General features: G+C 43.1%; 1 protein-coding gene across 3 annotated transcripts in view; it reads right to left on the bottom strand.

Moving 5' to 3' along the window:
- EHBP1L1 (EH domain binding protein 1 like 1) overlaps positions 1-24,501 on the bottom strand; it is a 99,313-nt gene that overhangs the window by 11,567 nt on the left and 63,245 nt on the right. For 2 of the 3 annotated variants that reach the window (XM_083164978.1, XM_083164980.1), the window contains 9 exons: positions 17,070-17,209; positions 12,159-12,218; positions 11,820-11,952; positions 7,036-10,921; positions 3,625-3,770; positions 2,372-2,420; positions 1,391-2,278; positions 1,211-1,274; positions 557-639 (listed from right to left, as the gene is read on the bottom strand). In XM_083164978.1, the coding sequence (XP_083021104.1) occupies positions 557-639; positions 1,211-1,274; positions 1,391-2,278; positions 2,372-2,420; positions 3,625-3,770; positions 7,036-10,921; positions 11,820-11,952; positions 12,159-12,218; positions 17,070-17,209 (5,449 nt within the window). Of the gene's footprint in view, positions 1-556; positions 640-1,210; positions 1,275-1,390; positions 2,279-2,371; positions 2,421-3,624; positions 3,771-7,035; positions 10,922-11,819; positions 11,953-12,158; positions 12,219-12,328; positions 12,537-17,069; positions 17,210-24,501 lie in introns of those variants that run through there. The other variant, XM_083164979.1, reaches the window with a different exon arrangement.

Raw genomic sequence — 24,501 nt, 5'->3', positions numbered from 1 at the left:
ATTGGGGGTGGGGGACAATAGGTAAATGTTTCATAGTTTACCTACTATATTAAATTTAATTTAATACCAGAGAAGGTTGGGATAATAATAGATCTATTTATTAAGTGTGTTATTAAAGTAATGTCTGGGCTGTTTGGGTAGAAATATGTCACACCTGGTTGTGAAGAAGCCAAAGGGCGAGATGTACTAAGCCTTGAAAAGTAATAAAACGGAGAATGATAAACCACCCATAACTGTCATTTTCAAACACATACTGTACTGTGGCAGTTAGGAGCTGATTGGCTGGTGGTTTATCACACTCCAACTTATCAATTTTCAAGCTTAGTTTATCTGGCCTTAAATATTTTATGTGTTTTTAATTATAAATGTACTGTACAACATATTTTTGGGATACCTTATTTTTCTATTTAAAATACTATATATTGCCAGTAGCACCGTTTTCTAGTGTAATCTATGATAACATTTCCTTAAATGCTAAATCACAGATTAAGGATGAAATACTGTACAGTACTTTACAAAATAAAAAGGAGAAATCTAGACCGCCCTTAAGACATACCATAGCTTCCTCTTCTTTTACTGGAGGTTCTGTTGTGGGGACCATAGTGCAGGAAGAGGATGTGGACGGTGAGGCTGGTGGTTCTGTAACATAGAGTGGGCAGGATATTAAGAAAGTTGGCAAAAGAACGTAAAGTGTGATTATCGAAACAGACAGGATTATATACCCTGGTTTCAGATTCTCAATCTTTATATGAAGAATGTCTACAGGGATACCATGCTCATAGAATATTTATATCTTTTTTCCAGAAGTTTTATATGACTTCATAGTCTACAGCAAAGGTTCCCAAACTCTGTGCTTAGACACCCTGGGGTGCTGTGAGGCTCTTACAGGGGTGCCTCAGGGTGGTCCAAGACCAACTCAAATAATTTACGATCAAAGTGATAGGCAAAACCAATGTACTGTTCCTTTGTACAGTACAGTGTGTTCCTTTTCTGAAGGTTTAAATGCTGTCAGCTGCGATCATGTACATACAGTAATGTACATAGAGAAACATGGTGCCTGCATCGCTCCTGCTGCGTCCAGCATGCAAAGCTATAGACCTGGAGCAGGTGATTTTCCTTGCTTTTAAATAAATTCGTAGTTGCAGAAACAGGCCCTATTTTTGTAAATGTGAACTTCCATTAAAAAAAGCCAATTTCATAGGATACTAACCATTGATAATTTGGGAAGAAGGTCTGGAACCTATCTCATGACTTTTTGGTGTGAGATCCATCTCCTGTAGAAGGCAGAATAACAACATGAGGACTTACCTTACAAATGAATAGACATGAACAAAAAATAAATAACAATAAGTCAACAGGATCAATAGTAAGATATGGAAATAGGGCTGACCTCTTCTTGAGAAAGTGACTGAGAACGAATTAGAGAACGCCTTTTCTTCACAAGGTCAGCATCACGCAGGTGACTTAGACCTCCAGCCTTACGAGGAGGAGCTACTGGAAAAGATCCTGTTGCAGCAAAGGTATCTCCCTCCTCCAGGTTCCCATCAAATAATGCTCCATTAACACTTAGTCTCTTTTTAATGCGAGGGGGTGGAACAACCCCCTTGACAGCAGAGTTTAGTAGCTTCTGTTCCTCAGTATCTGTAATGTCCTGCCTCTGAGGAACAGGGATCTTTGTCTTTTCCTTTTCTGGTTGAGGTACTGGTGCCCCAGGATCTGCCAATATTGGCAGATCCTGCTTCGCTTTATGCTTGGCCTCAGGTGATGTGTCTACTTTCTTCTTCTGTTCAAGAGAATTAAGTGACACCTGGCTTTCATGAGGGATATGTTTCTCTGTCCTATTTCCCTCTATTGTGGCATATAACATTGTCTGTGACTCAGAAAGAGGTGTTGTACCCCCCTTCTCAGCAGTGGCTGGAGCTGAAAACCTTTGGTTATCAGAACCTGCACTTAGAACATCCTTGTCACTAGTGGAAGGGTGTGGAGCAATGGCTTCACCAGAGTCAGACCTTTTGGTGTTAGATTCCATAGGGTTAACACTTTGTTGCTGAGGATCTGAGGCCAAGCCCTCGATTAATACTGATGAAGCAACAGGAAGATCTACGGCAGGAGCCTGATAAGATACAGGTGGATTATCAACATTCTGATTGCTTGTGAAATGTGATCGAATTTGGCAGAGGTACGTGAGGATAATAAGCTTGTCTGGGACGGAACGGTGCAGCATGTCTGAGGGAGAAAGAAGCGGTGGTATCCCAAGTGCAGCAAAACCATCATATGCCTACAGAAAGAAAAAATGGTGTAAAATATGAAATATGATATAATTATTTATTATAGAAAATATTTTGTTTCAATACATAGGGAGCAAACGCACCTTTTTGTTATTTTCCTTTACATTTAGTGGGTCCAAGTCTTCATAGTTACTGAAAGAGATTGAAGGCTATATCAGCGGGATGGATCAGCATAGTGAACGTTCCCAAATCTTACCGCTGCCAATATTGGTCTGATATGATCTGTCGGGATTTATTTTTCAGAACTATTTATAACTATTTTTGCTAGTTGTTGCCCTCTTCGCATTTGCCATGCTTATAATACTAAATGTGATCTAGACAAATTAACTGGACAAAAATCGCATGACAGGATTTACTGTGAACCCCCTACTCACGATGGACACGCAAGCTGATCACAATGTAAAAAAAACAACTAAATAAATGATACTCACCTTCCCAGGGACTGGCAATCAGTGCTCTGGTGAGGGCTGTTGGTCAGTGGGGCTCCGGGATACTCCTCTAACCCATGGTGCACTGATGGCAGCTCACTTTACAGCACTATAGGTCACAGCAGTAGAGCACTCCGATGACGGTAGCCCTCCAGGAGCCCCAAACAATGATGCCGGGGGTTGGTAAGTATTAGAGGCGGTGGTAGGTAAGGTTCGGTTGGGGACAATGGAAGCGGTGCTCCAGTGGCGGTAGCTGCAATGTCGGGGTGGCGCATGTGCAGCATATAATCGAGGTATTAGCAGGGACAGAGTTTTTACACAAGCTTTGTTCCTACATTTGATTATTGATACATATGTGTATCAATTCTCGCATTGCAGATTAGGCCGATATTATGACAGCGTCACATCCTCAGGTGCGAATGGTGATAAATTGGCCCCATTGTCTCTTTGTATAACAAATGTTTTCCCTCTTCTCTGGTTTGCTACAATGAATTCCACCTTTTTATTTACATGGTAATTCCCCCCCCCCCCCCCCCCCCCAAAAAAAAAGAACAATATTCCATTTATGACCCCTCCTGTTTTATCAGGAGGTAGTTACTTTGTCGAACGTAATGCTGGCGACAGACAATATGTTGGCATCATTAAATCGATGGTAGATTACCTGTTGTGGGCCTTGTGACTATCAATCACGCTCCCATCGACCTAATGCTTGCGTCTAACTTTCTTTACTGTCAGTCTAGATGCTGTTGACTATCATAAGGCATCTAACTAGACATGTTCGACTAAGCGCGTTCCGCCATTACATGATCATTCTAGACACTGTCGACCAACTAGATGATAACCTCACAGATTCTCTTATGTCATAATGAAGCTACACTTTGCATGTACAGGTAGATAAGGTCTCTTACATTCTTTCAGGATGGAAGTGATGAAGTATCGCACAGAAGGCCAGGCCATTCCTCCAGGATGTCGTGAAGTTATTTACACGCACACCACGGTACCCTGAAATCGCCTCCTGACACCAGCACAGAAGGGAGTCCGTGCTCAGCGCTCCCTGTCAGAATATAAAGCAGTATTATATACAGTATTATATACATGGGCGAAGCATTTGGTTATCCAAAAATACAAAAGTAGAAAATGAAATTGACAAATTATTAGTACCAAAATACTAATAATGTAGCAAACCACGTATTATATCATACCACTAATACCCCCAACACAGGACCTGCAGCTCAGAGGTTGCCAGAACAGCCACAGATAGCCCCAATGCTACATGCACAATATAAGTTTGAGGGTAGTAGGTTTAATCTGCAGGATTGTAGCAGGAGAGAAATGTTCTTCTATGCTCAGAGACTCTGTAATCTAGGATTAGGATTAGCGCGAGGAGCGGCATTTTATGCATTACAGAGCACCACGGAGGAACTGAAACTTTGCCACCTACAGTATGTACTGAGAGATAAAGCAATAGCTGGAATGTAGATCTGGCAGAAATCAGGAAATACTACAAGGGAAGGTAACTAGGCTCAGCACAGGACACAGACGATGGAAGCTCTACAATCCTTGATGGGATCTGCAAATGACCTGCAATAATATAGTCAGCAATCTGCACACATTTCATATAAATGCTGCAGCTACTGTTCTGTGGGCTACACTGTTACAAGTTTTAGGTGATGGCAAATGTTTTTGTTAAGTCTAAGAAACTACCCATACACTATAGGCGCATAACAAAAGCTACAGCGACACACTACACCTATAGCAGCCATTGACTAGGTACAGTACAATGAAGAATGCAGCCAAGTCGAGAGGTATAATGTAAAGACTACAGTAGCGTGATGGAGCGAGATGCAGTATTTATAATATTCACATGTTGCATTAATTAATATAAAGGCCATGGGGATGCAGTTAAACATTCCAGCAAAAGCACAGAACACAGGATAGTTCTACATAAAAGCAGACAGGACCAAATGAAATTGAAGCAAGAGAGTAAAACAATATTGCAATGATCTTGGGAAGACAATGGAGAGAGCGACTGATGTTAGTCTGGAGGCAATGGATGACACTCTGCAGTTACAGTAGGGAACAAAGACAGACAGTGCTGCAGTGTTGTATAATTGTCATGGCAACAGCTACTGTACTGACTGCTGGACTCAAACTAATTTATCCCTAAACTTTGAAGAGTCCCCATTCAAGTAAATAGCTTTGAGCGCTAGAAGGTTCCTGCTTCCCTGAATGCAGAGATGTCACTATACATATAATGTATGTTTATAGGAGAAGTCTAGCTAAGCAACTTTCTACATATCTACAATAAATCACAGGGGTCCATGGCAAGGAACCCATACTGTAGTGTGCATAGAACTAACCCCTATAGGTACTCTACCTTACTGTTCTAGATTCGGGGAGGTATATTAAAATAGAGCGGAGAAGCAGCTTTCCAGAGAAGCAGCAATACCTGTCCAATCAGGTCCATCTAGAACCTTTCAATTGACACATTTAACTTTGGTTGGAAGAAAAGGATATTATTGGATGTGACATATCCATCACTGGTGTTCTAAGTAATAATTAAAAGCCATTCAAAAATAGAAAACAGGGGCACAGACTGCACGAGGAGCAGGAGCACTACATGGTGAAGCATCGTCTGTGATTTTCATCAAATATGTAAATGTGGGGTGTTTTCATATCATACATCATTTTCTGCAATTACTGAAGTGATAATGCCAAAAACGTCTGATCGTACAGTGACTGATGACACCAAATGTAAATGATATCAACTTAATTCATAGATTAGATTAGCAATGTGCAATTACAGTATGTCATGTTATATACATGCTGCCAGAAATATAATAGATTCACTTTTCAGTTATACAATGTGTGTGTATATATATATAACTAAACAAAATACACGTCACTCCGGGTCTGGTGTCAAACAGGAAAAGTTTTTACTGCGTAATGTCTACGCCGTTTCGGGCTGGGCCCGTCTTCAGGACATTTGTGTGAACCCGCAGCTTGCGCTCTGGTGCTTTTGTCACAGTTAGTGTGCTCCCAGCATGGCCCGCAGCTTGCGCACTGGTGCTTTTGTCACAGTTAGTGTGCTCCCAGCATGGCCCGCAGCTTGCGCACTGGTGCTTTTGTCACAGTTAGTGTGCTCCCAGCGTGGCTTGCAGCTTGCGCTCTGGTGCTTTTGTCACAGTTAGTGTGCTCCCAGCGTGGCTCGCAGCTTGCGCTCTGGTGCTTTTGTCACAGTTAGTGTGCTCCCAGCGTGGCTCGCAGCTTGCACTCTGGTGCTTTTGTCACAGTTAGTGTGCTCCCAGTGTGGCCCGCAGCTTGCGTTCTGGTGCTTTTGTCACAGTTAGTGTGCTCCCAGCGTGGCTTGCAGCTTGCGCTCTGGTGCTTTTGTCACAGTTAGTGTGCTCCCAGCGTGGCTCGCAGCTTGCGCTCTGATGCTTTTGTCACAGTTAGTGTGCTCCCAGCGTGGCTCGCAGCTTGCACTCTGGTGCTTTTGTCACAGTTAGTGTGCTCCCAGTGTGGCCCGCAGCTTGCGCTCTGGTGCTTTTGTCACAGTAAGTGTGCTCCCAGCGTGGCTCGCAGCTTGCGCTCTGGTGCTTTTGTCACAGTTAGTGTGCTCCCAGTGTGGCCCGCAGCTTGCTCTCTGGTGCTTTTGTCACAGTTAGTGTGCTCCCAGTGTGGCCCGCAGCTTGCGTTCTGGTGCTTTTGTCACAGTTAGTGTGCTCCCAGCGTGGCCCGCAGCTTGCGCACTGGTGCTTTTGTCACAGTTAGTGTGCTCCCAGCGTGGCTCGCAGCTTGCGCTCTGGTGCTTTTGTCACAGTTAGTGTCCTCCCAGCGTGGCCCGCAGCTTGCGCTCTGGTGCTTTTGTCTTCAGTTAATGTCCTAAAGATGGGCCCAGCCCGAAACGGCGTAGACATTACTGAGTAAAAACTTTTCCTGTTTGACACCAGACCCGGAGTGACTTGTATTTTGTTTAGTTATACATGTTGGTGAATCTTCGCCTCCTGTACGGGCACCTGGGCAAGTAAATTGGCTGCACCTGTCAGCGGAGGAGTTGCCGGACTCCACAAACTGTATATATATATATATATATATATATATATATATATATATATATATATATATATATATATATAACAGTGTGTCAGCCTTCTGCTTCCTTTGTTTTCCCTCCAACGGCAGAGTGTCAGCACAGTTAATACTACAAGCCCCATTTCTGCAGAACATCACTCTCCCTCCCCTTGCAGAGGATTACAATATTGAACACATCCCATGCAGACTGTCTCTTCCTCTTCTGGTCGCAGACTGTCACATACCTCCCCTACTTGCCCTGTGCTCTTGCTCAGTCTCTTCTTTTGTGCACTCTTCTGTTGTCCAATGGTCTGAGATAGGGGAACAGAAACACTGCCCTCTGCTAACATGTGTTCAGCCCCTGATAATCTATTACTGAGAGGGTAGGTGGGGGTGGTGTTGCTGTGAGAGAAAAGAAGATCAAACTCTTGGGGTAAAGGTTTGCTCTCTCCCCAGGAAAGTGCGGCCTCTTGCTCCACTACCCTCTCCAGCACACCCTCACTATCTGCTCCTCCAAGAACGCCATGCAATTGTTCTTTATCCACCGTCTGCGTTGCCGGTTGCATTCCATTTTCCGGCACATATGTTTTCATTTGCAGTATGTTTGTTTCAGTTGTTATACTAGCCGTCTCTCCTTGCCATATACTTTCCTTGTGTGCTTTCTCTTCACTTATGGCTAGATCACCTTGTTCTCTTTCGGCTATCTGTCCTTCCTCATTAATCCTCTGCTCTGATATAAGTGAGGGTTCCTGCATTACATCCTCCCCTTGCACTGACTTTTTTATATGTTCTGTATCTGGGGATATACTTATTCCCTGTGCTGCATTGTGTATACCAATTGTTGTGGACAAGGAACGTGTTATTTCCTTCTCTTCCTGGGCTCTCTTTTCCGTTACATGTACTCCTTGTAAATCTGTTTCTTGCACACCTTCTCTCTCCTGCACTCTCTCCACTTCCTCACTAGACATGTCCTGCACACTATTATTGAATATATATGTAGCATCTTGAACTTTCTTATTTATTCTTAATTCAACTGTTGGTTTTGTCTCATTTAGACTGCTCAGCTCTTCTTCTTCTTCTCCTCTATCCACTAATTCTTGTAATTCACCAGCTAGAACCTCCCCAGCCACAATCTCTTCTGCCCCACCTCTTGGAACATATCTGGTCTCCACTGCTTCCTGCAACACATGTATGTTGTTTTTTATTACTCCTTCCTTTATCCATAATGAAGCCTCTTCCTTATCTTCCTCATTCTCACTTACTGCTCTAAATGAAATATCTGTCAGCACCGGACATTTCTCGTTTATCCCATGTACATTATCTTCTACTATACATGTTTCATCTATTGACTCTTCGACATGAACTGCTTCTTCAGACAGTTCCTCATTTGCCCCCAGGCCAGTGTCTTTCACCATGTCATCATGCTCCATTGGCTTTCCAGCTCTAGCTACTTCTTCTTCCAGTCTATCCGTTGTTTCTTTGAAACTATCTGGACCAACTGACTCATTAGTGATAAATGCTTCTTCAAGTATTTTGTTGTCTGTCCTAAGACAAGTATTTACCACCCTGTCTTCTTGATCTATGGCCTTAACATCTGTATCTCCTTTATCACTCAGCATTTTAATTTCCCAAAGGCATGTCTCTTCCACTCTGTCTTGTTCCACTACCATTTCAGCTTCAGCTGTTATCTCAAGCAGTCTCTCAGTCTGACAAAGACTTGTCTCTCCCACTCTGTCGGTTGGTACTGCTGTCTCTTCTGTTCTAATTGCTTCCTCTTGGAATATCTTGTTTGTCAAAAGATTCATATTTTCAACCCTATTCTCTTCATCTGCTGCTTTTCCAGTTGACGCTGCATCCTCTTCCATCTTCGCCATGGTCAAAAGGCATGTCTCTTTCACTCCATCTTTATCTGCCGCATGTTTGGGTCTTTGGACTTCCTCAAACAGTTGCTCATTTATCCTAACTGGTGTTTCTTCCATTGTATCTTCAAGAACAGCTGCCTTTCCAATTTCAGCTGTTTCCTCATTGAGCCTCTGAATCAAAAATAGAGATGTCTTTTTCACTATATCTTGATCCACTGCCTCATTAGCTTCAGCCGCTTCTTCCCAGCTTTCATTTGTCCGATGATATTTCTCAGTAAGTCTATCTTCCACTGTCTCCTGCAGTCCCTGGTCCTCCCCAGATGCCTTCTCTACTTCTCTGCCTGGCTCACTGACCTTTTCTGCCTCTGTGATAATAACTCTCTCCTGTACAAATTCCTTATTCGTGTTATGTAGATCTTGCCCTCCTATGACTATTATGCTGTGTGCCTCAGTAATATTACTTTCCAGCTCTCCTACCTGTTTTATTTCACTCTCACTAAGTGTTCCACTTTCTAATACAGATGTATCCATCTGTCCATATGTTTTGTCGGTCTCAAACACATTCTGCATTTCAGTCCTATGTATATTGTCCTCTCTTTTACTTCCCTCCTCACAAACTTCTCCTTTTATATCTTGCAATATATCATGTGTAATGTCAATGACTGTCTCCTGTCCTCTGTCACCTGTAGTCACTGTTGGGTCTTTCAGTCTCTTGTCTGTAAGTGTTGTCATGTGCAGTCTATCATCTGTCCATGCTGTTTTCTCTTCCAGCATTTCAGGTTCACTCACTCTATTTGCAGTCTCTTGGATTCCTCTTCCCTCCTGTATGGTCTTCCCAGGCGTTGCCACTGCATCCTGCCTTCCCTTGTTTGTTTCTTCTGCTGTATCCTCTTTATTTATGTCTCCTGTATCTTGCACTAGTTTTTCTTTGCCAGTCAGTGATTGTTGTACTTTGTCTTGTATAACCGTTACCTCCTGTGTATGCTCTTTTCTGGGGACTGTCTCATCTACTATAACCTTTCCTTTATCTGTACTCTGCTGATATTGTAAGCATAGTTCCTCTTGTACTTTGTGTACAGTATTATGTTTAATATTGCTCTCTATATCTTCCCCTCTGCCACTGACTGGTGTATCTGTGGTAACAGAAGTGTCTCGCAATGTCTCATATGTAGTAACTGCTGAATCTTGCTGTCGTTCATCTAACCAAGTAGCATTTTCTTCTACAACCTTTGGTTCACACTCTGTATTTTCCCAATTTTCTGCAGTCTTGTGCGTTATTTGTTCCCACTGCAAAGTCAGTTCGGTGTTAGCTGTTTCTGGATCTCTATGAGCTATTTTGTCTTGCATGGAATTACACTCACTGTTCTCCTCCGATATCTCCTGTGCTCTTTGTTCTATGGTATTCCCTATGCTTTGTTCACTACTCGTCTCCTGTACATTTTGTTTTGCTGTTGCTGCAAATTCATTTAGAATTTCTGTAGCAAACAATCTTTGTTCTGTGCCTTTTTGCACTTGTAGTCCTGTAATAGCTGCATTCTCCTGAACTTCGGAATTTGTTGATATGAGATGTATGTTGATATCTGTTGTATCTACCGTCTCATCTGCATTACTCATTGCGTCCACTGGAGGAGCTGGTTCCTGTACTATGTGTTGTGTAATGTGAGCTCTCTCTATATCCTCTGAATTGTTTGCCTCTGGTGTATTGTGTGTGTCACATATCATTACCATGCTGTCAGCTGACTTGCATGATATATCTTGTTCTTCTTTTGTCTCTAGATGTTTTGATGCTGGCCTGTCTGCAGTCTCAATAGAGTTCTTCTCTACCTTGGTTAACGTCTCAGGAAATGATACATCTTTCCGGAAACATATATTTTGTGCCATCTCTGGATTTTGCAGATCATTTGTCCTAAATCCTATATTTGATGCTTGCACAATTTCAGGGAAGGTCTCCACTGCTGTCTTCGCTACCTGTTGGGCCTGCACTTGTATGTTGACTGTCTTAGTCCTATTTGGAATAATTGGTGTTTGCGTTGTCTGCAGTTGTGTTTCATCTCTTGCTGCTATCGTATGTTGTACAGTTCCCCTTTCCAGACCTCTCTTCTTTCTTGCTGCAATCTCTGGAGTATACAATGTCTCAGATTCCCGCACACTTTCCCTGCTCTCCCTATACCCATCCCTAGGGGCTGACTCGGGCTGTTCCATGGCTTTCTCATTGACAAGTGGCTTATGGTCAGAGCTGACCTCCCGCGTCTTCCATACCTCGTTAGACCTAATGAGAGAGATATAAGGAATAATTCAGGGACTGCTGCAGAACTGCGCTCAGATATTAAGTGACTATATCATTCTGTGTGTGAGTTTTCTGCCCATTTATTGTTCAATATTTCTGGCATATAGCTGCAAATATTAAGTATCACTCCCATGTATGTAGGAGGGATCCCTCCTGTACCGCCGCCGGCCACATCCCCATAGGTTTCTATTGGAAACGCAAAGCTGCCCGATGTATCAACATCGGGCAGCAGCGCATTGCATCCCCGGGCTACCACCATTCTGAGATGGCTGTAGCCCACTGTAGCCTATGGGCTACATACCACACTCCTGTAAAGGGAGTACTGTCAGCGGGGTCCTGTCCCTGCATGTCAGGAGTGATACATCCATGTGATATGATCCCATTTTACAATGCGATCCTGGGATTCCGCCCAGATTGCATTGTAAATGTGATCCATGATAACTGGGCCCCATAATTCTTTAACAATAAAGCATACAATCTAGAACATTTCTGAAATTAGATATGTAACAGTAAAATAGATAAATGACACAACTATTACTTAGTATATTCATATAATAAATAAAACAGTCTAACCGATCTGGAAGCTTCGGGCTAGTTGCTAGAAACAAGGCGTGGCCTGCTGATTCCGTGGCACTGTATAGTAAAACAATGCTGGAATTGTGGTCTGGATGGATTGGGAGTGAGGCCTGTAGATCGGACGCTGTACTGTTTGTTTGTTAATACTGTCGTGTTATGCCCTGTACACACGGTTCGATTTGGTCTAATTTTCTGTCAAATTGCAAAAACCAATTGAAGTCTAATGGACATTAAATATAAAATAATTAACAGTTATAATTGTGTATTACAATTCGCTGAACCTGATATCTCTATTTCTACGCACCTTTGATCTTGGCCTGCAGCAGCAGCTGCTCCAGAAGTAGGTTCCAGATGTTTTTTAGATGGCTGCCTCCCATTATGATTGCTGGGATGGGTTTGTTTGTCAGCATATAAGGGTTTAATGCTTTCATTTTTGGCTGTAAGAAGAATATGCTTGTAAGATTTTTCTTTAGTAATCAACCTGGGAGGAAATGGTGGAATAGGTGGGGGAGAAGTGAAAGAAGATCGCGAAGAAATATGAAAAGAATGAGAAGTCTCTGAAAGAAACAGAAAGATGGAGATAGAAGGTAAGTGGGTAATAAGAAAGAGAATTTAAAAGTGAATTGAATTGTTAGCCACCTACTTGTAGAAAGAGACGTTTCATCGTCTTCCTCAGTAAGAGTGTTCAGCTCCCGGACAGGCTCTGAGAAATAGTTCAACAGGACAAATAAAGTGATAAATACAACATCAAATAATGGATAAGTATGATGAGCACAAGATAGTATAATGCAAGGAAATGAGAGCTGGGTTTACCTGACATGTAGTCAGACAATACACTTTTTAGATAACCTGAAGAAGAGAGTATGGAGAGAAAGTGTATGACAAGAAGTAAAGGTAAAGAATGGAAAACATAATTACCACATAAAAAAAACACAAAACATAACAAGAAATAAAGTAGAATGTAAGATAAGAGAGCAATATAAAGGAATAACACACAAAATAGCATACCTCCCAACAGTCCCGATTTTAGCGGGACAGTCCCGATTGTCAGGGCCTATCCCGCTGTCCCACCCGCGGGCGGCAGTGTCCCGCGGTGTGGGGGGGCTGTTGGGAGTCCCCCATGTCAGCTGCTAAGCAGCGGGGAATAAACGCTGTGCGCATGCGCACAGCGTCTATTCCCGCAGCCAGGGGGCTGGGGGCATGGCTAGAGGCTCACAGAGCCTCTGGGTCATGGCCCCATAGCGGCAAAATGGGGGCGTGGCCTCGCGGGAGAGCCGCGAGTATAGGCCATGCCCCCAAATTAGGTCACGCCCCCTCCCCCGAAAATTTCGGCGTCCCGCCTGCTGGGCTGCGAAAGTTGGGAGGTATGAAATAGTACAAAGAGAGTAACCCTGGTAAGTATGTAGTAATGCTGCTCACAGGGTATTCGATAAATGCCCCTTACCATTTAAGGCATTACATTTATCAGCAGCCATAGCCCGCCTCCCAACAGTGTATTATAAATCTGATACATTAGTGTCTACATTGGGGAGGAAGTGTGTTAAGTCTGCACATAGGGGGTTATTCTGGTTCACTCGCAAAGGCAAAAACCTTCTCAAATGTAGAAAACCATGTGCACTGCAGGTGGGGCAGATGTAACTTGTGCAGAGAGAGAGATTTGGGTGGGGTTTTACTTCAAAGTGAGATCTATATTGCAGTGTAAAAATGATGCAGTCAGTATTTTCCCTGCACAGAAACAAAATAACTCACCCAAATCTAATTCTCTCTGCACAAGATACATCTGCCCCCTGCAGTGCACATGGTTTTGCCCAATTGAGAAGGATTTTGCCTTAGCGAGTGAACCAGAATAAGGGCCATAATCCTGTCTGTGAATTTTAACACTATATTGATAATTATGAAGATTTAATACCCAACAAAATTCAATCAAACCCTCGATTATAGGGGGTAGTGTGAGTTGGTGGTGCTACCAAGAGTCAATATAACACTGTAACGCTACAGAAAAGGAAAAGAAGACTTTGGTTTAGAGCAATCTTATGTACAATGATGTATAATACAATATAACTTATTTGTATGCAGCAAAAAAATGTCCTTTTCCTCTTCTATAGCTTACATTAGAAGCTTATGCTAAGTAAGCATTGACATGAATTGGGTCGATGGCGTTCTGTCGCTTTACGTTCATACATTCATCCTGGTTTTTCTGTTTGTCTGTAAGACCATGGTCAACTGTAGGGCTAACCACTGGCCGACATGCTGCCGTAGTCTTTCAGGTCTCTCACTTTCCCCTGGGGGACAAAATTGGCTTCCAATTCTGATCTGACATAATTCTGACTTAGTTTACTCTGGGGGTTTTGTGCTTTCGCCTCAAGGTCCTGTCTCATCTGTCAGTGTGTGGCTGTGGATATTTGCTGTGTCTCGCTGAGTTGCTAACGTTTTGTTACATATTACAGGTGGACCGGATTGCAAGACGGTGTCGGGTTTGGGTCATTATTTTGTATTTTGACCCCCCCCGGTCTCAGTTGGCTACTGACTCAGTTACTTTCCCACAGGCTCACTTGGTTCGATGGTTGGGATTTAGGGGGATGAGATGGTTCTATTTGCAGGCTCAGCTACTACAAGCTTTATGTGAGGTTTGTGTGCCGAAGGTGCTGATCTTGCATCTGGGTGGCAACGATCTTGGCTATGGGACCGCTTTAGAGCTGAGGTCGGTTATTATCCGTGATCTGCACATCATGTCCTGCTGTACATGTGTGTGATCTGCTTTGAATCCCAGAAGTGTGGCGTAATGCCAGATATGGTCCTCGCTTAGAAGGTGCTTGCAGGAAAATCAATGTGGCAGTTGAGAGGTATTTGTTGGTGAATGCTGGGGGGGGGGGAGTTGAGGTGCCATTCATCATGACAGCATCAGATTTCAGCGGGACAGCCTTTACCAGAGCAATGGGGTACACCTCAGCTCCAAGGGCATAGCGATTTTCCTGGCAGATTTGTTTGGCTGGTTGAGTTCTAGGTTGTGAGCGTTTAGGTTATTGGGTGGCGGTGCTGCGTCGGAGGCCTGGCTTTGGCGGTAAAGAATGGTCCCCTTTATATATACTAGTTTAAAGTGGTTAGTGGGTGCGCTCTCCTGACATTGCCATTGTCCTGGACGGGAGATGGGTTACACCACTGAGAGAGTTGATCACCAGTGGCTGTTTGGTATGTGTGTGTGTGTTTATGTTACCCTTGATCGTTCTTTAGTACCGCCACCATTCATAGTCATAACTAATATAGTGAATTTGTCAATTAAATTTGACATTACATTTTGAAACGCCAGCACTGTTGTCCGCGTTTTTCTTCATAAGTGGTTCAGTATTTTGAAGTGTTAAAAGTTAATTTAAAGTGTTAGGCATAAAGATAGATAAAAGCTGAGATTATTATAAACGTGTTGATCATGTGCACAGGGGGCAATTTTGTGGCTAAATATATACATAAGAATATGTTTGTTCCTGCACATATCATAGCATAGGGGCAGTACGGATGGTGCAATGGTTACATTACCGCCTCACAGCGCTGAGGTCATGGGTTCTATCCCCACCATGTGTTATATATACAGGGCAGTACGGATGGTGCAATGGTTACATTACCGCCTCACAGCGCTGAGGTCATGGGTTCTATCCCCACCATGTGTTATATATACAGGGCAGTACGGATGGTGCAATGGTTACATTACCGCCTCACAGCGCTGAGGTCATGGGTTCTATCCCCACCATGTGTTATATATACGGGGCAGTACGGATGGTGTAATGGTTACATTACTGCCTCACAGCACTGAGGTCATGGGTTCTATCCCCACCATGTGTTATATATACAGGGCAGTACGGATGGTGCAATGGTTACATTACCGCCTCACAGCGCTGAGGTCATGGGTTCTATCCCCACCATGTGTTATCTATATACGGGGCAGCACGGATGGTGTAATGGTTAGCATTACTGCCTCACAGCGCTGAGGTCATGGGTTCCATCCCCACCATGTGTTATCTATATACGGGGCAGCACGGATGGTGTAATGGTTAGCATTACTGCCTCACAGCGCTGAGGTCATGGGTTCTATCCCCACCATGTGTTATATATACGGGGCAGTACGGACGGTGTGATGGTTACATTACTGCCTCACAGCGCTGAGGTCATGGGTTCTTTCCCCACCATGTGTTATCTATATACGGGGCAGCACGGATGGTGTAATGGTTACATTACTGCCTCACAGCACTGAGGTCATGGGTTCTATCCCCACCATGTGTTATATATACGGGGCAGTACGGACGGTGTAATGGTTATATTACTGCCTCACAGCGCTGAGGTCATGGGTTCTATCCCCACCATGTGTTATATATACGGGGCAGTACGGACGGTGTAATGGTTAGCATTACTGCCTCACAGCGCTGAGGTCATGGGTTCTATCCCCACCATGTGTTATATATACGGGGCAGCACGGACGGTGTAATGGTTAGCATTACTGCCTCACAGAGCTGAGGTCATGGGTCCCCACCATGTGTTATATATACGGGGCAGCACGGATGGTGTAATGGTTATATTACTGCCTCACAGCACTGAGGTCATGGGTTCTATCCCCACCATGTGTTATATATATACAGGGCAGTACGGATGGTGTAATGGTTAGCATTACTGCCTCATAGCACTGAGGTCATGGGTTCTATCCCCACCATGTGTTATATATACGGGCAGTACGGATGGTGTAATGGTTAGCATTAGCGCCTCACAGCGCTGAGGTCATGGGTTCTATCCCCACCATGTGTTATATATACTGGGCAGTACGGATGGTGTAATGGTTACATTACAGCCTCTCAGCGCTGAGGTCATGGGTTCTATTCCCACCATGTGTTATATATATACAGGGAAGTACGGGTGGTGTAATGGTTACATTACTGCCTCACAGCGCTATGGTCATAGTTTCTATCCCCACCATGTGTTATATATACAGGGTAGTACGGATAGTGTAATGGTTAGCATTACTGCCTCACAGCGTTGAGGTCATGGGTTCTATCCCCACCATGGCCCTAACTGTGCGGAGTTTGTATATTCTCCCCGTACCTGTGTGGGTTTCCTCCCGATGCTTAAGTTTCCTACCACAATATAAATATATACTGGAAGGTTGTTTGTCTCACAATGAAAATGAACCCTAGTGTGTCAGTATGGGCATGTAAAGGTGTTTAGGGCAGAATAGATTTTACCTGCCATCAAATTCTATGTAACAAATACCGTAGCGGAAAAATATTGCACAAGAACGTGGCTGCATACTAAATAAACCAGTAATAAACACGATGACGATGATGACGATTAGGGAGATAATTCAAATAGAATAAATAATAGTAAAAACAAAATAGCTTTCACCCTGGCAATGCTGTGGTCTGGGCCACCTTCCATAGCAATATTTGGGTACAGGCTGCCAATCACAGGGCTGAATTCATAGTAAAGATGTCAGTTATATGGCTCTATGATCAGCAAGTTCTTGTGCAGAGAAGAAGTGGGATAACATGATAGTAAAAGGATTTGAGTTGATCACCTCGAGGTGCTGTCCCTAAAGAACTGCGATTCGGTCTATGTGACTTCTCCTCCTCTTCTTCCTCATTGAAGTCGTCCAAGTCTGCAATGTCTGATGGCTTTAGGCTCAGGAGACTGGCAATGCTCTGCATGTCATCATCTCTGGTGGACAATTACAGAGGGAGTTACTGAACATCTCTAGTGGCACAAAAGACTTACTGACATACGTAATAGCCGTGCAGGATGCCAGCCGAACTCGAACCCATGCCTTGTAAATGATTGCCCCTTTAAGGGGTAGATTTATTAAGCCTGGTGAAGTGAAAAGGTGTCTGTGATAAAAACAAAAACCAGCTCCTAACTTTCATTTCGCAAACCCAGCTTGTAACTTGACAGTTATCACCGGCCACATTATCACTTCACCAGGCTTAATAAATCTGCACCTAAACATAGAAAAGGAGCATCACCTATATAGTGCTCATTCCTACAGTATCACCTATATAGTGCTCGTTTCTACAGTATCACCTATATAGTGCTCGTTCCTACAGTATCACCTATATAGTGCTCGCTCCTACAGTATCACCTATATAGTGCTCGCTCCTACAGTATCACCTATATAGTGCTCGTCCCTACAGTATCGCCTATATAGTGCTCGTTCCTACAGTATCACCTATATAGTGCTCGTTCCTACAGCATCACCTATATAGTGCTCGTTCCTACAGTATCACCTATATAGTGCTCCTTCCTACAGTATCACCTATATAGTGCTCGTTCCTACAGTATCACCTATATAGTGCTCGTTCCTACAGTATCACCTATATAGTGCTCCTTCCTACAGCATCACCTATATAGTGCTCGTTCCTACAGTATCACCTATATAGTGCTCGTTCCTACAGTATCACCTATATAGTGCTCATTCCTACAGTATCACCTATATAGTGCTCGTTCCTATAGTATCACCTATATAGTGCTCGTTCCTACAGTATCACCTATATAGTGCTCGTTCCTACAGTATCACCTATATAGTGCTCGTTCCTACAGTATCACCTATATAGTGCTCGTTCCTACAGTATCAACTATATAGTGCTCGTTCCTACAGTATCACCTATATAGTGCTCGTTCCTACAGTATCACCTATATAGTGCTCGTTCCTACAGTATCACCAGGCTTAATAAATCTGCACCTAAACATAGAAAAGGAGCATCACCTATATAGTGCTCGTTCCTGCAGTATCACCTATATAGTGCTCGTTCCTACAGCATCACCTATATAGTGCTCGTTCCTACAGTATCACCTATATAGTGCTCGTTCCTACAGTATCACCTATATAGTGCTCGTTCCTACAGTATCATCTATATAGTGCTCGTTCCTACAGTATCACCTATATAGTGCTCGTTCCTACAGTATCACCTATATAGTGCTCGTTCCTACAGTATCACCTATATAGTGCTCGTTCCTACAGTATCACCTATATAGTGCTCGTTTCCTACAGTATCACCTATATAGTGCTCGTTCCTACAGTATCACCTATATAGTGCTCGTTCCTACAGTATCACCTATATAGTGCTCGTTCCTACAGTATCACCTATATAGTGCTCGTTCCTACAGTATCACCTATATAGTGCTCGTTCCTACAGTATCACCTATATAGTGCTCGTTGCTACAGTATCACCTATATAGTGCTCGTTCCTACAGTATCACCCATATAGTGCTCGTTCCTGCAGAATCACCTATATAGTGCTCGTTCCTACAGTATCACCTATATAGTGCTCGTTCCTACAGTATCACCTATATAGTGCTCGTTCCTACAGTATCACCTATATAGTGCTCGTTACTACAGTATCACCTATATAGTGCTCGTTCCTACAGTATCACCTATATAGTGCTCGTTACTACAGTATCACCTATATAGTGCTCGCTCCTACAGTATCACCAGGCTTAATAAATCTGCACCTAAACATAGAAAAGGAGCATCACCTATATAGTGCTCATTCCTGCAGTATCACCTATATAGTGCTCGTTCCTACAGTATCACCTATATAGTGCTCGTTCCTACAGTATCACCTATATAGTGCTCGTTCCTACAGTATCACCTATATAGTGCTCGTTACTACAGTATCACCTATATAGTGCTCGTTACTACAGTATCACCTATATAGTGCTCGTTCCTACAGTATCACCTATATAGTGCTCGTTCCTACAGTATTACCTATATAGTACTCGTTCCTACAGTATCACCTATATAGTGCTCGTTCCTACAGTATCACCTATATAGTGCTCGTTCCTACAGTATCACCAGGCTTAATAAATCTGCACCTAAACATAGAAAAGGAGCATCACCTATATAGTGCTTGTTCCTGCAGTATCACCTATATAGTGCTTGTTCCTGCCGTATCACCTATATAGTGCTCGTTCCTACAGTATCACCTATATAGTGCTCGTTCCTACAGTATCACCTATATAGTGCTTGTTCCTACAGTATCACCTATATAGTGCTCGTTCCTGCAGTATCACCTATATAGTGCTCGTTCCTACAGTATCACCTATATAGTGCTCGTTCCTACAGTATCACCTATATAGTGCTCGTTCCTACAGTATCACCTATATAGTGCTCGTTCCTACAGTATCACCTATATAGTGCTCGTTCCTACAGTATCACCTATATAGTGCTTGTTTCCTACAGTATCACCTATATAGTGCTCGTTCCTACTGTATCACCTATATAGTGCTCGTTCCTACAGTATCACCTATATAGTGCTCGTTCCTACAGTATCACCTATATAGTGCTTGTTCCTACAGTATCACCTATATAGTGCTCGTCCCTGCAGTATCACCTATATAGTGCTCGTTCCTACAGTATCACCTATATAGTGCTCGTTCCTGCAGTATCACCTATATAGTGCTCGTTCCTACAGTATCACCTATATAGTGCTTGTTCCTACAGTATCACCTATATAGTGCTTGTTCCTACAGTATCACCTATATAGTGCTCATTGCTACAGTATCACCTATATAGTGCTCGTTCCTACAGTATCACCTATATAGTGCTCGTTGCTACAGTATCACCTATATAGTGCTCGTTCCTGCAGTATCACCTATATAGTGCTCGTTCCTGCAGTATCACCTATATAGTGCTCGTTCCTACAGTATCACCTATATAGTGCTCGTTCCTACAGTATCACCTATATAGTGCTCGTTACTACAGTATCACCTATATAGTGCTCGCTCCTACAGTATCACCTATATAGTGCTGGTTCCTACAGTATCACCTATATAGTGCTCGCTCCTACAGTATCACCTATATAGTGCTCGTCCCTACAGTATCACCTATATAGTGCTCGCTCCTACAGTATCACCTATATAGTGCTCGTCCCTACAGTATCACCTATATAGTGCTCGTTCCTACAGTATCACCTATATAGTGCTCGTTCCTACAGTATCACCTATATAGTGCTCGTTACTACAGTATCACCTATATAGTGCTCGTTCCTACAGTATCACCTATATAGTGCTCGTTCCTACAGTATTACCTATATAGTACTCGTTCCTACAGTATCACCTATATAGTGCTCGTTCCTACAGTATCACCTATATAGTGCTCGTTCCTACAGTATCACCAGGCTTAATAAATCTGCACCTAAACATAGAAAAGGAGCATCACCTATATAGTGCTTGTTCCTGCAGTATCACCTATATAGTGCTCGTTCCTACAGTATCACCTATATAGTGCTCGTTCCTACAGTATCACCTATATAGTGCTCTTCCTACAGTATCACCTATATAGTGCTCGTTCCTACAGTATCACCTATATAGTGCTCGTTCCTACAGTATCACCTATATAGTGCTTGTTCCTACAGTATCACCTATATAGTGCTCGTTCCTACAGTATCACCTATATAGTGCTCATTACTACAGTATCACCTATATAGTTCTCATTACTACAGTATCACCTATATAGTGCTCGTTCCTGCAGTATCACCTATATAGTGCTCGTTCCTACAGTATCACCTATATAGTGCTCCTTCCTACAGTATCACCTATATAGTGCTCCTTCCTACAGTATCACCTATATAGTGCTCGTTCCTACAGTATCGCCTATATAGTGCTCATTACTACAGTATCACCTATATAGTGCTCATTCCTACAGTATCACCTATATAGTGCTCGTTCCTACAGTATCACCTATATAGTGCTCGCTCCTACAGTATCACCTATATAGTGCTCATTACTACAGTATCACCTATATAGTGCTCATTACTACAGTATCACCTATATAGTGCTCATTCCTACAGTATCACCTATATAGTGCTCATTACTACAGTATCACCTATATAGTGCTCATTACTACAGTATCACCTATATAGTGCTCGTTCCTACAGAACGGATCACACGCATTGACCATTGGTCCAGCTATAAAAAGAAAGAAAGTAACTATGCTTCCAGATATAAGTAGCAACTCTCGTTTAAGTTGCTCTGTTGACATTAAATGAAATGTATTTGCAGACTCTGAATTCCAGGACTGCCACATGGTCATGGAAAATCGTAGAATAACTGTCTGGCATTTCTTAGCGGTGACTGCAGTATAACCCCTATATTAACCCAGTGTTGCACATTAGCAGGCTGTGTTATTAGTACATCAGGTGCAGTATAACCCCTATATTAACCCAGTGTTGCACATTAGCAGGCTGTGTTATTAGTACATCTGGTGCAGTATAACCCCTATATTACCCCAGTGTTGCACATTAGCAGGCTGGGTTATTAGTACATCAGGTGCAGTATAACCCCTATATTAACCCAGTGTTGCACATTAGCAGGCTGTGTTATTAGTACATCAGGTGCAGTATAACCCCTATATTAACCCAGTGTTGCACATTAGCAGGCTGTGTTATTAGTACATCTGGTGCAGTATAACCCCTATATTAACCCCGTGTTGCACATTAGCAGGCTGGGTTATTAGTACATCTGGTGCAGTATAACCCCTATATTAACCCAGTGTTGCACATTAGCAGGCTGGGTTATTAGTACATCTGGTGCAGTATGAGCCCTATATTAACCCAGTGTTGCACATTAGCAGGCTGGGTTATTAGTACATCTGGTGCAGTATAACCCCTATATTAACCCAGTGTTGCACATTAGCAGGCTGGGTTATTAGTACATCTGGTGCAGTATAACCCCTATATTAACCCAGTGTTGCACATTAGCAGGCTGGGTTATTAGTACATCTGGTGCAGTATAACCCCTATATTACCCCAGTGTTGCACATTAGCAGGCTGGGTTATTAGTACATCAGGTGCAGTATAACCCCTATATTAACCCAGTGTTGCACATTAGCAGGCTGTGTTATTAGTACATCAGGTGCAGTATAACCCCTATATTAACCCAGTGTTGCACATTAGCAGGCTGTGTTATTAGTACATCTGGTGCAGTATAACCCCTATATTAACCCCGTGTTGCACATTAGCAGGCTGGGTTATTAGTACATCTGGTGCAGTATAACCCCTATATTAACCCAGTGTTGCACATTAGCAGGCTGGGTTATTAGTACATCTGGTGCAGTATGAGCCCTATATTAACCCAGTGTTGCACATTAGCAGGCTGGGTTATTAGTACATCTGGTGCAGTATAACCCCTATATTAACCCAGTGTTGCACATTAGCAGGCTGGGTTATTAGTACATCTGGTGCAGTATAACCCCTATATTAACCCAGTGTTGCACATTAGCAGGCTGGGTTATTAGTACATCTGGTGCAGTATAACCCCTATATTAACCCAGTGTTGCACATTAGCAGGCTGGGTTATTAGTACATCTGGTGCAGTATAACCCCTATATTAACCCAGTGTTGCACATTAGCAGGCTGGGTTATTAGTACATCTGGTGCAGTATAACCCCTATATTAACCCAGTGTTGCACATTAGCAGGCTGGGTTATTAGTACATCTGGTGCAGTATGAGCCCTATATTAACCCCGTGTTGCACATTAGCACATCGTCGACCATCGAATGATGTGGAAGGTACACGTAAAATGATGACTCTCTCAGGTGTCTTAGCTTTGCATGTGTTCTGCAGGGGAACTCTCCCATAACACGCCCATAACACGCCCATAAGATGGACCACCCTCATGCATCTGTTTAGCTACCGTATCAGTCACCACCCAGCACTTTTAAAAGACATCGCTGATACCACGCACTGCAATCGCAACAGCGCCTTTATGCGTATTCTCTGTGAAACAACGATGCAGTGCGAGTTTTTAGGGCTTTCCATGTTCTGAATCAGGCCCATGATGATCCCATAACACTTTGCATTTGAACAAAACAAAAGTAGTCATTGAGGATGATGCAGAAATATCCGCAGCCAAATGTGTCTCATAAACTTCATATTTCTAACCTTCTATCATATGAGGTGAGTCATGGGTTCAGATCACGTAACCTTAAACTAGAAAGTAAATAAAGACGCTGAGGGGTAGATGTTGGCACAGAAACTGTTCGCTATTTATTAAAGGCAAATTATTGTTATATAATGAAGTTTGGTGGCAAAGAAACAACAGGCAGGAGTTCTGCAATGCCCAAATACAACCAACAACAGGCATTGTAGGAAAAACCACTGGGAGTGCACAAACATAGCAAACCTTGACTAGCCACACATTTGGATTTAAGGGATGATACTATCCCCCCCTCCCCCCCCTTACAGCCAGCTACCCAGCCACAATAGAAGTACACCCCAGCTAACCAATTTCTCCCTTACAGGTGACCTGCAGTTCTTTCCACCCCGCAAAACAGCCAACGTCAAAATCCACAAACTTCAACAAAAGGGGAAGGAGTGTGGGGAGCCTGGAAGCAGAGAGGCTTTTGCCTGTAACATCCGACCATTAAAGAAACAACCCACATACCTGTGCACCTACATTGCTATAGGCTACTAAAATATAGTGATCAGCACCCATGGCAACCTTCATCCTAGAGCACAGGTTGTCAAACCCGGTCTTCAGGACCCCACACAGTGCATGTTTTGCATGTCTCCTTTACGGAATCAAGTAAAATAATTAGCTCCACCTGTGGATCTTTTAAAATGTGTCAGTGAGTAATGAATGCACCTGTGCACCTGTGCACCTGCCGGGTGACCTGGGAAACGTGCACTGTTTGGGGTCCTGAGGACTGAGTTTGAGAACCACTGCCCTAGATGTTTAAACCACCTCTTTTCTTATGTTAGTCATTTGGTTTCTCATATTTTCACATTCAAATCAAATTTTACAAACCAGAAGGAAATTGTTACTTATTGTAAAAGTTTTTTTACACTGATGGCCCCTTCTGAGCCACACTCCAGGCTCTTGTCTTACAATCATTAGCAGGGATCCCCATCACATACTGTACAGCCAGACCAAACTAGTAAGAGAGGGATGAGACACTGATGGCCCCTTCTGAGCCACACTCCAGGCTCTTGTCTTACAATCATTAGCAGGGATC

Source organism: Crinia signifera, chromosome 11 (genome assembly GCF_055691185.1).
Source record: "Crinia signifera chromosome 11, ASM5569118v1, whole genome shotgun sequence".
Taxonomy (NCBI): Eukaryota; Metazoa; Chordata; class Amphibia; order Anura; family Myobatrachidae; genus Crinia; species Crinia signifera.
This window is presented reverse-complemented; position numbering and strand designations above follow the sequence as displayed.